Genomic DNA, 16,280 nt, shown 5'->3' on the forward strand with positions numbered 1-16,280 from the left:
CCTTCTCCATCTATCCATCTTCCTCTACTCCCACCCCATTTCTTCTTTTCTAGGGGCACAGCAGACTGGCAGGATTATAGTTGCAGCTGCTCCAAGAGTATGTTTCTATGTGCTTATTTCAGTTTGAGCACAGCCCGGAGCTCCCTGAATGCAAGAAAATGGCTCGTGGCTTTGGGGACAATGTTTAGAATACGTAATGAGAATCATTTGACGGATTGTATGTTTGACCAATAGAGCAGTCAGCTTTGGCCAACAAGGGGGGGAAAACTGTCTTTATTTCAGCCACTGAAGGAACTATTTTAGCTGTTGAAAGATAGCTTTCCATTAAACAAAGGTCCCTATAGCACCCTCTGCAAACCTAAGGGCAAATGGAGAAACATATGATTTAAATGGAACTTATGTTCACTCATCTGAAAATTATTCATTTTAATTAGACTAAAGGAATACTAAATATGGAAATAAGATATTTAATGCTCTGGGATTAATGTTGTTGCTCCTTTGCTAGTGCATATGGTATGTTAAGCAAATCCACATTGCAATGAGAAAATAGTTATTTAGTAACTATTATGACTTCTAGTCATCAAGTTCTCTTTGACTTGGAAATTTGTTGTTATAAGAGGAGTATAAGTTTATATAGAATTTTCCACTAAACATTTGCCATATCCAAAAATGTATTTCTCATTCTGTATCTCTAATCTGTTATGCTTCTTTGATGAGTCTACCTTCAAAGCTTTATCCATGTTATTAATAAAAAAAAAAGGCACCAATTCGTGGGCTAAACCACTAGAAAGTTACCATCTTTTGCCTCTCTTTGTAACCCCAGTGCTTAGCACAATGCTTCCATATAGTAGGCACTAAATAAATGGTTACTGACTGTCTGCCATATTGGTATTGAACAGTTAACACTTACTCACTGAGTCCCTGTTCCAAGTGTATTTCCACAGCTAAAAGGTAAATATTGGTTGCCAATTTGTCCATTCCGGCTACATTAGAGCACAGTACTAATGAGGACAAGATAAGGGTGTGAGTCCCAGTGGACCAGTTTACCTTACCCAGCTGGGGCCAAGACTGGGAGAGTCATGAGTTATATCAAAGGAAAAAGCATAATAATATATCCATTTCCACTCAAGGTATGTTTCCTTATCATGATAATTCTAGTAATGTAACATTTTTGTATAGAAAATAAAGTGATTTTTAAAAATTGTCATTAATAATAAGTCCTTTGACAAAATTCAGAAACAAAACACATTGTGCAGTATGAGGAATGGTAGCTGGATGATCACTAAGTTTTTAATCCTCTACATTTTCTCCTTCATTGACTACATCTATTCCCATGACTTCAGCTATCACCTCTGTGGTGATGACTCTGAGATCTTTGTCTCTAACCTCCCATCCAAGCTCTATCCCTAGCATCCAGGCAGTGTAGTAGATTGGGAAAGATCTGAGTTCAAATTCCACCTCAGACACTTATGAGCTGTGTGACCCTGGACAAGTCATTTTTTTAACCTCTGCCTTAGTTTCCTCAACTGTAATATGAAGATAATAATAATAATAATAATGATAGCACCTATCTCCCAGGGTTGTTGGAAGTATCAAATGAAATATTTAAGTTCTTTGCAAATCTTAAAGTGCAATATTAAATACTAGTTATAATTATTAGCTATTATACTTTAGCTCTTTGTATGTTCTTGCAATGTTATCCAAAAACCAGTCTCTTTAATAAATCTTCTCATCCTAAGTCAAATGATTTCCTTCTGACAGACCTGGTCAAAATGTATTGCTTTGGAAAAAAAAAAGGTTGCATACAGTACATAAATCTCGTACTGGGGTGATGGACCTGTGTAGTCTAGTCTGATCTGGTTGACCAGACCTGCAAAGAGAAGGCCTGGGCTTATCCAGTTTTATGACAGCAAATAGTTGTGGAGTTCCTTGCAAATATGTCATTCTAGGTAAAGCAGAATCTGGGCATTTCTAAATCAATCAACATTTATTGAGTGCTCACCATGTGACCAAAGCTTTGCTAAACAAAAATAAAAATCTCTGCTGTAATAGAATTTCAGTCTAATAGGGGAGAAAACTTGTATGAATATGGAGAAATGCATACCATCTAAATGGATATGAATACAAGGTAATCTTTTTTTTTTTCAAGGCAGTGGGGTTAAGTGGCTTGCCCAAGGCCTTAAGTATCTGAGGCCAGAATTGAACTCAGGTACTCCTGACTCCAGGGCCAGTGCTCTATCCACTGCGCCACTTAGATGCCCCTGAATACAAGGTAATCTTGAGGATTCCAGCAGCTATTGTTGCGGGGGGAAGGGGTTCAAGAAAAACCTCATAGAGAAGGAGGCATTTGAGCTGAACTTTGAAGAAAACTATGGGTGCTAAGAGGTGGGAGTAAGGAAGATGTACTTGGCATGGTCTGTGCAAAGTCTTAGATACAGGAAACAGAATATCGTGTTTGAGAAACTTGGTTGGACCAAATTGTATGGGAATGGGGGAGTGAGGTATCTGGTACTGAAGTAAATTCGGAGACACCAGTGTTCTCAAGCAGGACCATGACACGGTGAGCTCTGTGCTTTAGAAATATCACTTTAGCAGTTATGTGAACAGTGGAAGAGGGAAGATAAAAAATTCAGTCTGGGAGACCAGGTGTCCTTTCATTATAGAGATTCACTAAACAAAGATTCACTCAACTCTATTTCTCCTCTCTGACAATGGTAGATTTTGTGTTGCCTGTCCTATGTGCGAGTCCTTAGAATGTAATGAATATGATCAGATTTATCACAAAATACTCCTGAACAGGTTCTTCCTATGGCTCCAGCTAGTACTTTAAAATTACACATCACATTTTGTTTGGGAAAATATGAGATTAGGGGAGTCATGTTCATTACTATTCTTTCAGATATCATGCCTCTAAATGTCACTTTAAAATGGTATTGTATTTGAAAAATGTAAAAATTTTAAATGTTATACAGATATGTGTCATCATTATGAACATCATCATTAAGACACAACCCCTGTTATCTAAAATAAAATAATTGTGGAGAATTATGGGAATTTACTTATTAATTCCTCAAAGATGAATCCCTTAGAATATGGAGCTGAAAAAACCTGACCTAGCTCAGCCCATACATGGTTGTTTTAAAATTCCATATATGGTTATTTTTAGCTCTAAAAAATGAGTCATTGCTCTCATGCTTTTCCACACTGTCAAAAATCCTCATTTATATTTAAAAATGACATGCAGCATGCCTGATAACTTCCAAGTGCCTATATAGCAAAGAGAAAGGACCTGTTATTTTGTTATGCTGGCCAAAGTGATGAGTAAGAGCCACAATTCAACATAGTTTACTTTCCACTCAACATCCAGTTGAGCATTTACTATGTTCATGGTAACGTAGGGCAGAGATGTCAGACATAGCCATGGGCCACTCATAAGTGCAGCAGAACTAGATAGATATTTGGGAAATGCTTCACAAAATACATAAAAATACAATAAAAGGTAAATAACATTACATTTTAAAACTAAGTTATTATGCCTCTATAGGAATCCTTATGTATGGATTAGTGGTCTCAGTTGCTATTTGAGTTTAACACTAGTGTCATCAATGTTAATTTAGTATCATAGTGATTTTTTTTTTATTTTTCTCTTTTTTATTCGATTTGATTTCATTTGTGTAGGGATCTCCTAGTGAGAAAAATCATTCTTTCAATGATGCAGATAGGTACCATCTCTACAATTTGTATTTTAGAGCATTATTGGAAAGAATTAAGTGGCATAATTGTAGTCACACAGCCAGTATATGTCAGATGCAGACTTTGAAACCAGGTCTGTCCTGATTTCCAAATATCACAAGTTCTATGCTTAAAAAAGACCAGACTTGATAAGCTAAAAACCCATGTAGTCAGGATCTCAATTCCATAGTACAGATTCTAAAAATATGCTTCCTGGGTGAGTAAATATTAATTTTGTTACATATTTAAGATGCTAGGGACTGTTTTCATAAATTATTTTAATAATATTGATACCACTTAACATTTTTAAGATAGTTTTAAGTTTTCACAGCACTCACATAATGCTCTTTTTTCCCTTTTTGTCAAATAATAATATTGTGTGTTGTGCAACCATCTATGTTCATGTTTTATCGTTCTCTCCTCCTCCATTAGACTATGCTTCATGAGGGCAAAAAGCAAATCTCATCTAAATTTTGTTTCTACTCCAGTTCCTAGTTCAGTGTAATGTACAGGGAATGTTGTCTTAAAAAAAGATAGGCTCTAAAGGGCAGCTAAGTGGTGCAGTGAATAGAGTACTGGCCCTGGAATCAGGAGGACCTGAATTCAAATCCAGCCTCAGAAATGCAAGAATGACCTAGCTATGTGACCTTGGGCAAGTCACTTAACCCCATTGTCTTGTAAAAAAACAAAACAAAAAGATAGGCTCCTCAATCACAAGTTTTCAGCCTAGTAGGGAAAAAACAAATGAAAATGACTTAGAACACAATAAAAACAAATCTCATTTTCATCATACTTTTAAACATCCAAATAAATGCAAATTTACATTTTTGTGTCTAGTGTATGAGGATAGGGAAGGAGTTCTTATGGGTAAGATGAGAAGGGGAGAGATTTCCTGACTTTCTAGATTTCTCCTTAGATTCTTTTCCCATTAGGGACATTTGAGTGATTAATGTTTCTCTCTTGTGTTCTTGCCATCTTCTCCATGTCTGTACATTTGGGGAATCCTTTGGGTGAAAAGGCAGCTTTTTTGGGTGGGGAGGAGCCCAAATGAAAGCATTTTGCCTTTGGCTTTCTCTCTTCTGAAGCCCAGATGGCTGCTGGTGGGGAGGAAGCTCCCTTTGTTGTAAAAGAAAAATTTTTTTCCAAACCTGGTGGTGTAGCCTGAGGGCCTTTGACTTAAATCAAAGTCCTGGGCCTTGCTATGTTTTCTGGAAATGCTAATGATGAGTAGGGGCACTGCTTGTATTTTCTTGGTACTTTGCTCTGAGGTGCTTTCTGATTCAATGGCCAGTCAGTCTAAGTTAGTGATGTAGTGATAGTATCCCTTAAAACTGAAATGAATGAAAATTGAGCAAGAAGAGCAGGATGGAAAGGATTAGAGGAGATAATTCTAATGAAACAAATGTCCCCTGTCTGGCCTAAAGTTAGACAAACAAATAACACAAATAGAGTAATAAATCCAAAGCTAAATCCTGAACTAAAATATAGGGACATAATGTGTGTAGGGGTAAGCCCAGTGAATTGGAAACTCCCTTCCAAGTGTTAATGAATCATGAGTTATGAGGCTTATATAATTCTGTTTATAGAATCCAGTGTAGTAAGGATACTCTAAGGGTTTTGGAAATCAGAGTCAGTGAATATAAATTGCATGTTAAAAGCAAAAGCTGAGACAGACTACATGGAAACAAAGTATTCAACACATGGTCACTGAAAACAAACAAATAAAAAATTTTGGTACAGAGGAACATGGCCAAAAGTGATGCTGATATAATGAATGATGAATTTTAATTGACGTTCACAGTTGGTTTGAAGGACGGTGGGACTTTTTCCTTTCCAATTTTATTTTTATTTTACATTTTCAGAGTTTCTCTCTCTTAATACTCCCTCCTTTCTCCAATCCCAGCCCTGTGTTCTATGAATATTTTGTTGTGTCCAGAATTAACCATATTTTGACAAGCTCCGTGAACAGTTGTTATGCAGAGCCAACTTCAGCTGCCCCAGAGGAGTTGATGGGCAAGCATAAGCTGGCATTTCCCAGAGTCCCAGGTTTGAAGGATAAAACTTGTAGAATACCAGATGGTTTGTTTTTCTGTTTTCTTTGCCATGCATTATCCCAGGAGATAGAGAAACAATGTTCCTGACAGCTTTATGCAGTCATGCCCTGCTGATTATTTCCCACCTCTGGAGTTATTAGGCCATGATAATTCATTATCTACTAATGATGCTGCTAAATTATTCAAGAAATAATGAATAATTGGTTGACCAAAATAGATGGTGAAAATACTCTCAGCACCCTTGCTTCTTCTCTCATACTAACATCTCCCTATTGGAAAAGCTGTTTATAAACAAGAGCAAAACATTATGTAGCTTAAAGTACATTGCAGTATTTTAAAATTTTCTTTGCATTATTGGAATTTTAATTTAATGGATACTTACAGAATATAAAATGTTTTTTAAACATTAAAAAAAACTATAGGTTCTAACAGGCCACCTAAGTCTGATCTTCCTCTTCCTTTTAATTTTTTTTTCTTTTCTCTCTTTTTTTTTTTAACAACTGAGGAGATCAAATCTTGGAAAGGTAAATGACTTGCTTAAGGTCATACAACTCTTTAGTGGCAGAAATGGGATTAAAAAACCTTTAGTGTGAGATAGCAGCAGTGGTATAGGAGAGAACTGAATTTGGAGTCTGAATGCTTGGATTTTTTTTTTTAGGTTTTTTTTTTTTTGCGAGGCAAATGGGGTTAAGTGGCTTGCCCAAGGCCACACAGCTAGGCAATTACTAAATGTCTGAGACCGGATTTGAACCGAGGTACTCCTGACTCCAAGGTCGGTGCTTCATCCACCGACACCTAGCGGCCCCCAAATGCTTGGATTAATAGCTGTAAACTTGGGCAATTTATAATCAGCTTGTCACCCTTAAGCTTTTCATTGGCCAAATTGCAGATAATTTTATTATCTGCCTAATAGGTGATTGGGATTGTCAAATGAGACATTGTATGTAAAGTACCTTACAACTATAACATCACTAAAAATGGCAGCTGTTTTCACTAACAACAATAGCATCATCATTATTTTTTTTTAGGTTTTTGCAAGGCAAACAGGGTTAAGTGGCTTGCCCAAGGCCACACAGCTAGGTCATTATTAAGTGTCTGAGACCGCATTTGAACCCAGGTACTCCTGACTCAAGGGCTGGTGCTTTATCCACTGCACCACCTAGCCACCCCCCAGTAGCATCATTATTAATAAAAATTGAACAAATATTTGTGTGCTTTACTTTGATGTTGCTGCCAAAGTTTTTTATCTGAGTTTTTTTACTTTTTAAATTTGTGTTTATTTAATTATACTTATTTTGTTCACTGTGTTTTTACCTCACTTCATATGTATCTTCCCAAAAATTTATTTGGAGATGTGTACTTCTTAATCAAAAGCACTTTAAAATGAAAAGAGAGAGGGAGGGAGGTGAGGAAGAAGAAAGATAGCTATGTTGAATACTTGTGCCACAGAGACTACTTACAAGCCCAGTATAGAATCAAGAATAGCAGTGGAGCTATCCAGTGATTCACATTCAAGAAATCCAAGAATAACAATTCTAGTACTCATAACCTAAAGTGTCTGCACAAATTCACTAAATATTGGTAATGAACAAATTGAACTCAAGGCTTAATGCAAAATTCAGCTTCATAGGTGTCATTGAGATGAAATCAAGGTCTAATGCTTTCAAGACAATTCTGATGGAGAAGAAATTAGGAGAACTATTTAAGACTTGGATGCACCTCAATTTTTCAAACACACGTATAGAAGTTAGAAGCAATGGCACAAATAAATTTGTACTATGTAAGTCCACTTATCGTCAGCACTCCCATATATCAGAAACAAAATCCTATAAAAAATAAATAGTCAAGAGATACCCCATTTAAAATATCTGGGAGAGAATCATCTGCTTAGAGATGATAATTTAATTTATGGGAGTTGATGAGATCACTAAATTTAAACAGTATATTTTGAGAAAAATATTTGCTATGTATCTTGGGAGATACTCATTGTTAGTGGGCATGACCTACTGGATGAAGATCCAGTATAAAGGAGATTGAAGAGATGTCAGGCAGTTAGATAGAGACCCTTTAGAGAGAGGTGTCCATACAACCTAAAGAAGAAAGTATCAGGGAGGAAAAGCTGATCAACAATGTAACAGCCTGCAGAGGTCAAAAAGAATGAAGTTTAGATGTGACAAGAGATCACTAGAAAAGTTGGGGAGGAGAGAAAGATTGTGAACCAGGTGCTGAAGACATTGAAGAAAGGAGAATGTATCCTGGAAATCTGCATCTAATAGCTATCAGAATAATGGATTGAATGAACCACAAAGGAGGACAGTTTACTGGGAATGGTGGTAGAGGGAGAATCTAAAAGTTGTGTTGGGGAGCAAGGGATAATTCAACTCTGCCAACTCTTTCAATGAAATAGGGTTATTGATTAAAGTACAACTGGTCTTGGAAAGGGGAGCCAGGGAAACTGTCATCAGGAGGGTAATGGATCTCAATGAGTACAAGAAAATTAGATGGAGCAAGTCTTCTTCTTACCTCTGAGACTAAATACAAACTCTTCTATTTGTCGTTTAATGCCTTACACATTTCTATGCTTCATGTTTTCTGAAGTGCAGCCAAACTGGTCTTCTTTATATAAAACATCCCTTCTCTCATCTCTTTGCCTTTCTTTACACTTGAAATATAATATTCCCTTCTGTCTCTTAGAATTCCTGGTTTCCTTCAAAGCTCAGTTCAAGCATCATCTCCTTTATGAAAACTTTATCTCCCCAACTGCTAATGCCTTCTTTCCACATTTCATCAGTCTACTAGGGTTTACTTAACTCTTATGTGTCAGACCCTGCTAAACATCGAGGATGCAAAAAATGGCAAAAGATCGTCTCTGTCCTTGAGAAGTTTAGAGTTAAATGGGGGGGTGACATAAAAATAGCTATTGACTAAACCAAGATATTTGCTGTTATATTTATGATAATCTCTAAGCCCTAAGATTAAAGAGGTCTGGGAAAGGCTTCTTGAAGGTTAGATTTGGAGCAACCAGGTGGTGCAGTGGATAGAGCATTGATCCTGGAGTCAGGAGGACCTGAGTACATTCTGGCCTCAGATACTTAATAATTACCTAGCTATGTGACCCTTGTGCAAGTCACTTAACTCCATTGCCTTGCAAAAAACAAAAGAAGGTCAGATTTTTGCTGGGACTTGAAGGAAGTCAGGAGCTAGAGGGTTACAGATATGAGGGTAGGGTAGCAGGGAAAATGTTTGGAGATAATAGATGAAGGGAAGTGTAAGAAAGAGTAGGATACCAGTATTACTAGGTCAAAATGTGTGTGGAGGGGGAGAGGAGGTTAAGATGTAAAAAGACTGGAAAGGTCAGAAGAAGCAAAGTTGTGAATTTTCAGAACCAAACAAGATTTTATATTTGGTCCTTGAGAGAGAGGGAGGGAGCCACTGGAGTTTATTGAATAAGAATCAGATTTGTGTTTTAGGGTGATCAATTTGACAACTGAATGGCAACTGAACTGAAATGGAGAGACTTGGGGCTTGGAGGCCAATCAGAAAAAGCTGTTGTAATATTCCAGGTGTAAAGTTTGAGGGTCTGCCCTGGAGTGACAAGGAGGGTCATGGACAGAAGCGGGGTGTATTTGAGAATTGATAAGGTAAAAATGGCAGTACTTCACCACTGATTTGGATATGGGGGGTATGGAGAGAAGTCAGAAAAGTGAGGAATCAGGGGGTGACACAGGGATTTCTAGCCCGGGTTCCTGAAAGAATGGTGGTATCCTGGTCAGAGGTTGGAAATTGGGAGAGCTTCAGGGGAAAGATGAGTTTATTTTGTTCATGTTGTATTTTGGATGTGTCATAGACATTCAATTTAAACTGTCGACTAGGCAGCTTTGCTTATATGTGTAAATTTTGTGACTCCGATAGAATATAAGTTCTTAAGAACTAAACTGTTCATTTTAGCCTTTGCACCTCCATCCCCTAGTGCTGTATCTAGCAAATGGTTGGGTCTTGATAAAAGTTTTTTGATTGAATGGTTATTTTTTTTTAATTTTTTTATTCTCATTTTGTACAAATGTTTTTTTTACATTAATAAAATATTCTTGTTTACAAGTAAACAAAATACCCCTCCCCCCATGAATATAGATAGACTTGCTTGGGTGAAAAAAGTAAAGGGGAGAGAAAAAAATTAAAATTAAAAAAAATTGTAGTAAAAATTGTAGGTATGGCCAGGTGGCACAATGGACGAAGCACCAGCCCTGGAGCCACGAGTACCCGAGCCCATATCCAGCCTCGTAAACCCAACAATCACCCAGCTGTGTGACATGCAAGCCACCCGATCCCCACTGCCCTGCAAAAACCAAAAAGAAGAAAAAAAAAAAAGACCCAAAATAAAATAAAATAGTAATAATAGTAGGGGTGGCTGGGTGGCAGACAGAGCATTGGCCCTTGAGCCAGGAGCATCTGGGTCCAAATCCAGCCCCAGACTCCCAAAGATCACCCTGCTATGTGGCCCCAGGCAGGCCACCCAGCCCCACTTGCCCTGCACCCTCCCCCAAATAAAAATAACAAAAAATGTGCTTCAGTCTTTGTTCCAACACCAACAACTCTGTCACGGGTGGATCACATTCTTTATGATAAGTCCATCACAAAAGTTACTTCCATATTTTTCCAACGTTGCCATTGCTGATCGCAACTCCCTCCTTTCTTATTTCTCCACTACCATGCTATATTTTCTCTCTCCTTTCACTCTGACTCTGCTGTAGGATAGCTGAGTGATGCAGCAGACAGATCCCTGGTCCTGGGGCCAAGAGGCCCTAAGCCCCTATACCACCCCTTTAGGCTCAGCATCCACCCGGCCCTATGGTCCTGGACAGGCCTTCCAATCCCAGCCCCTTGCAAGAAGTAAAAAAGAAAATGTGTTATATCTGACCACTCTCCCCCCATGGTCCATCCTCTCCTCCTTTATTCACATACACCACCCCTTCCCCCTGCTCCCCCCTCCTTCTTACTCCAGATGTCTATACCCCATTGAGTATATATGCTGTTTCCTCTCCTAGCCATCTCTGATGAGAGCAAAGGTTCCCTCATTCCCCCATGCCTCCCCACTTCCATATGATTGCAATAGCTCATTGTAATAAAAAAAAATCTTATTATGTGAAATATCTTGGACTATTCCCCCTCTCCTTTTTCTTTCTCCCATTCCATTTCCCTTTTTTTCTATTGACTCCATTTTTACACCATATTTTGTCTTCGAATTCAGCTTTCTCCTGTGCTTCAACTATAAAAGCTCCCTCTACCTGCTCTATTAACTGAGAAGGTTCATATGAGTATTATCAGTGTCATTTTTCTATGCAGGAATACATGCAGTTCATCCTCATTAAGTCCCTCATATTTCCCCCCTCTCCTTCAATCTCTATGCTTCACCTGAGTCCTGTATCTGAAGATCAAACCTTCTGTTCAGCTCTGGCCATTCCAAAAGGAACATTTGAAATTCCCCTGGTTCATTGAAAGTACATCTTTTTCCCTGGAAGAGGATATTCAGCCTTGCTGGGTAGTTCATTCTTGGCTGCATTCTGAGCTCTTTTGCCTTCCGGTATATTGTATTCCAAGCCCTACGAGCTTCCAATGTAGTTGCTGCTAAGTCCTGTGTGATCCTGACTGTGGCTCCACAATATTTGAACTGTGTCCTTCTGGCTGCTTGTAATATTTTCTCTTTGACTTGGGAGTTCTGGAACTTCGCTAAAATATTCCTAGGGGTTGGTTTTTTGGGGATCTCTTTCTCGCGGGGGGGAATCGGTGGATTCTCTCCATTTCTATTTTGCCCTCTGCTTCTAGAATATCAGGGCAATTTTTCTGTAGTAATTCTTTGAAAATGATGTCAAAGCTCTTTTCCTGATCATGACTTTCAGGTATTCCAATAATTTTTAAATTATCTTTCCTAAGTCTGTTTTCCATATCAGTTTTTTCAATGAGATATTTCACATTTTCTTCTAAATTTTTCATTTTTTTGGTTTTGAAGTATTGATTCCTGATTTCTGGTAAATTCATCAATCTCCCTGAATTCTATTCTTTGTCTGAAGGATTTGTTCTCATAGAGTTTTCTTATCTCTTTTTCCATCTGGCCAATTTTGCTTTTTAAAGCATTCTTCTCCTCAATAACTTTTTGAACCGTTTTATCCATTTGACTGAAGCTGGTTTTTAGCATGCTATTTTCTTCAGCATTTTTTGGATTTCCTTGACTAAGCTGCTGACTTCATTTTCATGTTTTTCCTGCATCTCTCTCCTTTCTTTTCCCAGTTTTTCTTCCAACTCCCTCATTTGATTTTCAAAGTCTTTTTTGAGCTCTGTCATAGCCTGAGCCCAATTTCTGTTTTTCTTGGCGTCTTTAGATGCAGGAGCTTGTGCTTCCTCATCTTCAGACTGAGTGTTTTTATCCTTCTTGGGTTCATATGTGAAATATTTTTCAATGGTGTTCCTCTTTTTTCTCTGCTTGCTCATTTTCCCAACCTAAGCCTGTTTTGGGGTGCTTCCTGAGCTTTTGGGACACTCCCACAAGGGTCTCAGTGTGTGAGGCTCTGTCCTCCCTCCTGGTCTGTGAATGACCATAAGTGCCCCCCTCTGCCACGGGGCTGAGGTGGTGGGGGACCCTGCTCTTCTATGGGGGGGCCTAGACTGCGATCAGGATCTGAATGTGGTCAGAGCCCCAGAGTCCTGTTCCAGAGGCAGAGGACAGAGCTCTGCAGTCTCTCTTCACTCCCCTCCCTCAGCTCAATGGGCTCATGCCCTGGGGGCTCCTGCTTACCAGCTCCCCTGCTTCTGTTTCTGGCTCTGGACTGCAGAAAGACCAAGCTGCTTGCTGTGTGTCCTGAGGGCTGGGCTTCACATGCTTGCTCTGGCAGAGGTCCCCCACTATTCCCTCACTTTGTGCCCGATGCTCCCCGGGGTATAGCTCAGGAGACTCCCCGGCTGCTGTGAGCCCTGACTCCCAGCACCCTGGTGCTGCCTCCGGGAGGCTGAAGTTCTTTCACTCTGGCGGGCCACCCTCTGGCAGGCCACCCCTCCGACCCCGAGGAGCAGAGCCTTTCTGCTCTTTTCCAGGTTACCTTGAGTAGGAGAACTGCCTCACTGGGTCCCTCTGTGGGTTCTGTCTCTTGAAAGTTTAGTTAGAGTCCTTAGCTTATGAGTTTTATCAGAGAGCGCTTAAGACTGGATCCCTTCTTGTTGCCATCTTGGCTCTGCCCCTTGAATAGTTAATTCTTAGAAAATTTTGCATGCTAAATAAGAGTATCAATTTATATCTTCATTTGGATTTTTGACTAATTTATTCTTTCATGTCGAAGTCAAATTGTGACAAGAAATTTTCAAGAAAACATTATCTTACATAATTTTAAATGCATTTCTGTGAAATTTAATTTATGGGTAAAAGTGACTGAGATATGTGATTTTGGGGGGTTGGAAGGAGGATGGACTGTGAGATACATAATTATACCAAGTGAAGTTGATAAGTCACAAAACCACAGTTGCCAAACTTGAACATTGCTATTCCTTACTTGGGTGTGTTCTTTTAAGACTTTTGAGGTATCTCATGGAGGGAGGAGGTTAGTGGCTCTGTTCATATTGAATAATCATATATACATATATGTTGTACATGTATATTAATTTTATGCATATTTATGTATATTAATATATTATGTTGTATATTAATTTTGCCCTGTCCCCTATCTCCAAATTAACATAAACTTCCTTGAGAGCAGAGACTTTTTATTTTTGTCTTTGAGTTCCTATAAGCACAGTTCCCTGGCATAGAAGTGCTTAAATGCTTGTTGATTGATTGATTGATCTGAATTTTACAAAGGAGACTTCTATGGTTGCCCTTCCTGTGCTCAGACCAACAACCAGATGTTCTCTGTCTCCACTAATAACAGTAGAATATGTAATGCACAATTGAACTATGGAGGATATCTTAGCTGCTGTATCTTTTTCTTCCTGTTTCCCAATAGCAATCAGAGCTTTTGGCTGAATCAAGTCCTGAAAAATTAGGAGTGAACCAGCAACATCGCCGGAAAGTCGCTTCTTTGAACAAGCAAATTCAACAGAAAACCAAACTTCTAGAAGAGGTTAGTTTCTTTACAGTTTTATTTGCTTGAAATGAAAAGAATCAGGAGATGGTACAAGGAGTTTACTAGCAAAAAAAAGAGAGAAGAAAGCAGGAAGATATTAGGGTGAGAGTAGTAAGAGAAAAGATGCTGAGAGGGCATAATGGGACATGAATATAGTGATGCTGAGGACTTTGCAGTTGTGGGGGGAATCACAGAATTCTATCAAAGGTATTGGAAGGTAATGATTCTGTAAGGATATGAAGAAACTTAATATGATTGTTAGGTGTTAGTTTCTTAAAATGCTTTTTGCAGAGGGCCATGGCGGGGGGGGACGACAACATATCAGTTTTTTCTGTAAAATTAATTTTTTACCAAAGTGCACATATATTTGTATTTCAGTTATGTATTTCATGCATTGCTCATTAATATTCACCTAGCATGTTCAAAAGGTATAATTATAGCAGTTGGCCCAAACTCAGGCATTGCTTTGTTCAAACTTCTGACTACTGAGAGTTTTCTGAAAGAGACTTTCACGGCCATAGTTCAGATGGAAGGAATGTGATAGTTTCCCCCAGAATGTTACAGAGAAGGAGAAGATTAAGATGAAAGGATTATCAATATGTCATTTCCCATTTGGTAATATGTTTAGACAGGGAGTCAGCGCTCTCTGCTTGGGGAAAATCTCATTCCCATTACTGACCAGTTTTCCTGTCAAGAATAAACATATGTGCACAAATGATTCATTCAAAAAATACTTAACACATAAAGAGGATTAGATAAAACAGGTTTCAGTATTAATTTTTAAACTCTTTTTGAATACTAACTGGACTATTCTCTTATAAAAGATAGCTTCCAAAAGTCAAAACAGAAGTTCTTAAAGCTTATGCATGTTTGCTTTTAAGTCAAATACAGTGGACTCTCAAAATTATTTGCATGACATGAGGTCTGAGATTTGATTTAGCACTATGTCTTAACCACAACATTTTATAGGAGGGATGAATTCCATATTTTGTTAGGGTGTTGACATTTAGTTGAGAAATAATTATTTGTTTTTTGAAAGTTGCTTCCCTGATCTCCATATGATTATGGATTATGAAGGGCTTTTTTTTAGGTTTTTTTGGCAAGGCAAATGGGGTTAAGTGACTTGCCCAAGGCCACACAGCTAGGTAATTATTAAGTGTCTGAGACCACATTTGAACGCAGGTACTCCTGACTCCGAGGCCGGTGCTTTATCCACTATGTCACCTACCCCTATGAAGGGCTTTTTTAAAAAAAATTTTTAGGCAATGAAGTTAAATGACTTGCCCAAAGTCACACAGCTAGGCAGTTATTAATTGTTTGAAGAGCTTCTTAACCAGTTTTGTATCACAGACCCCTTTTTGGAATAATGTTTTTAAGTGCATAAAATACATAGGATTCCAAAGGAAGCCAATTATATTGCACTGTAGTTATCAAAATATTCTTAAAATAAGTTAGATTCTAGTTTTAAAAACCTTGACATAAACTATGTAATCTAACCTGGGTAGACACTTGGCAGTAATCTCTTCAGATTACTTTAGGCTTCCTCAGTATCCAACACATCCCATTATACCTTAATCTGACTGCCAGTCAGTAGTGGGAGCCTGTACACTTTGGATGTACAGATGTTCTGGAGATTTATACCTCAAGGTAGGGGCTGCTAATTCCTTCTTCAGAACTACTTTCCACCTTTGATGTCCACCTGATTCACCCAACCCTAACCTGTGGCTCCAGGAAGTTGTATCATGCACAGCTGCCACACCTGATAAAGCATTTAAGGCAGAGAGGCAGAACTTAAGTTGAGCTGAATTAATCTAAACTGATCATGAAACCATAGTTTTAGTACATTTGGGAAAAAAAACAAAACAAAACATGTTATTGATTAACTGCTTATGACAGATGGGCTAGAAAAATATGTAGAATTTTACCAAATTGAAGAGAAAGATAATTAATTTTTCCCCCCTCAAATGTACTAAAACTGTATTTTCATGATCAATTCAGATTATCAGTTCAGAGATATTGTGATAGTGGAGAGAAACTGGTTCTGTAACCCAACAACTTGGTTTCAAATCCTGCCTTGGACCTTTATAGTCTGAGTGATCTTAAGAAATTGCCTCTTTCTGGGCCCTTAAAATAAGGTGGCCTCTGAGGTCCCTTCTGACTCTATGAACTATATTTTATTATCCAGTCATTTTCATTGTTACCAGATCTTTGTCACCATTTCTTAATTGTCTTTAAAAGCATTAATTAGGATCGGCTAGGTGGTACAGTGGATAGAGCACCGGCCTCCGAGTCAGGAGTACCTGAGTTCAAATCTGGCCTCAGACACTTAATAATTACCTAGCAGTGTGACCTTGGGCAAGCCACTTAACCCCAGTGCCTTGCAAAA

The 16,280-nt window shown here is 38.4% G+C and overlaps 1 protein-coding gene across 3 annotated transcripts in view; it reads left to right on the forward strand.

The window, feature by feature from the left end:
* Nucleotides 1-16,280, forward strand: part of CCDC93 (CCC complex scaffolding subunit CCDC93) — a 116,940-nt gene that overhangs the window by 63,214 nt on the left and 37,446 nt on the right. For all 3 annotated transcript variants that reach the window (XM_074215012.1, XM_074215013.1, XM_074215014.1), the window contains one exon: nucleotides 13,775-13,891. In XM_074215012.1, the coding sequence (XP_074071113.1) occupies nucleotides 13,775-13,891 (117 nt within the window). The remainder of the gene's footprint in view (nucleotides 1-13,774; nucleotides 13,892-16,280) is intronic.

Source organism: Macrotis lagotis, chromosome 1, assembly GCF_037893015.1.
Source record: "Macrotis lagotis isolate mMagLag1 chromosome 1, bilby.v1.9.chrom.fasta, whole genome shotgun sequence".
NCBI lineage: Eukaryota > Metazoa > Chordata > Mammalia > Peramelemorphia > Peramelidae > Macrotis > Macrotis lagotis.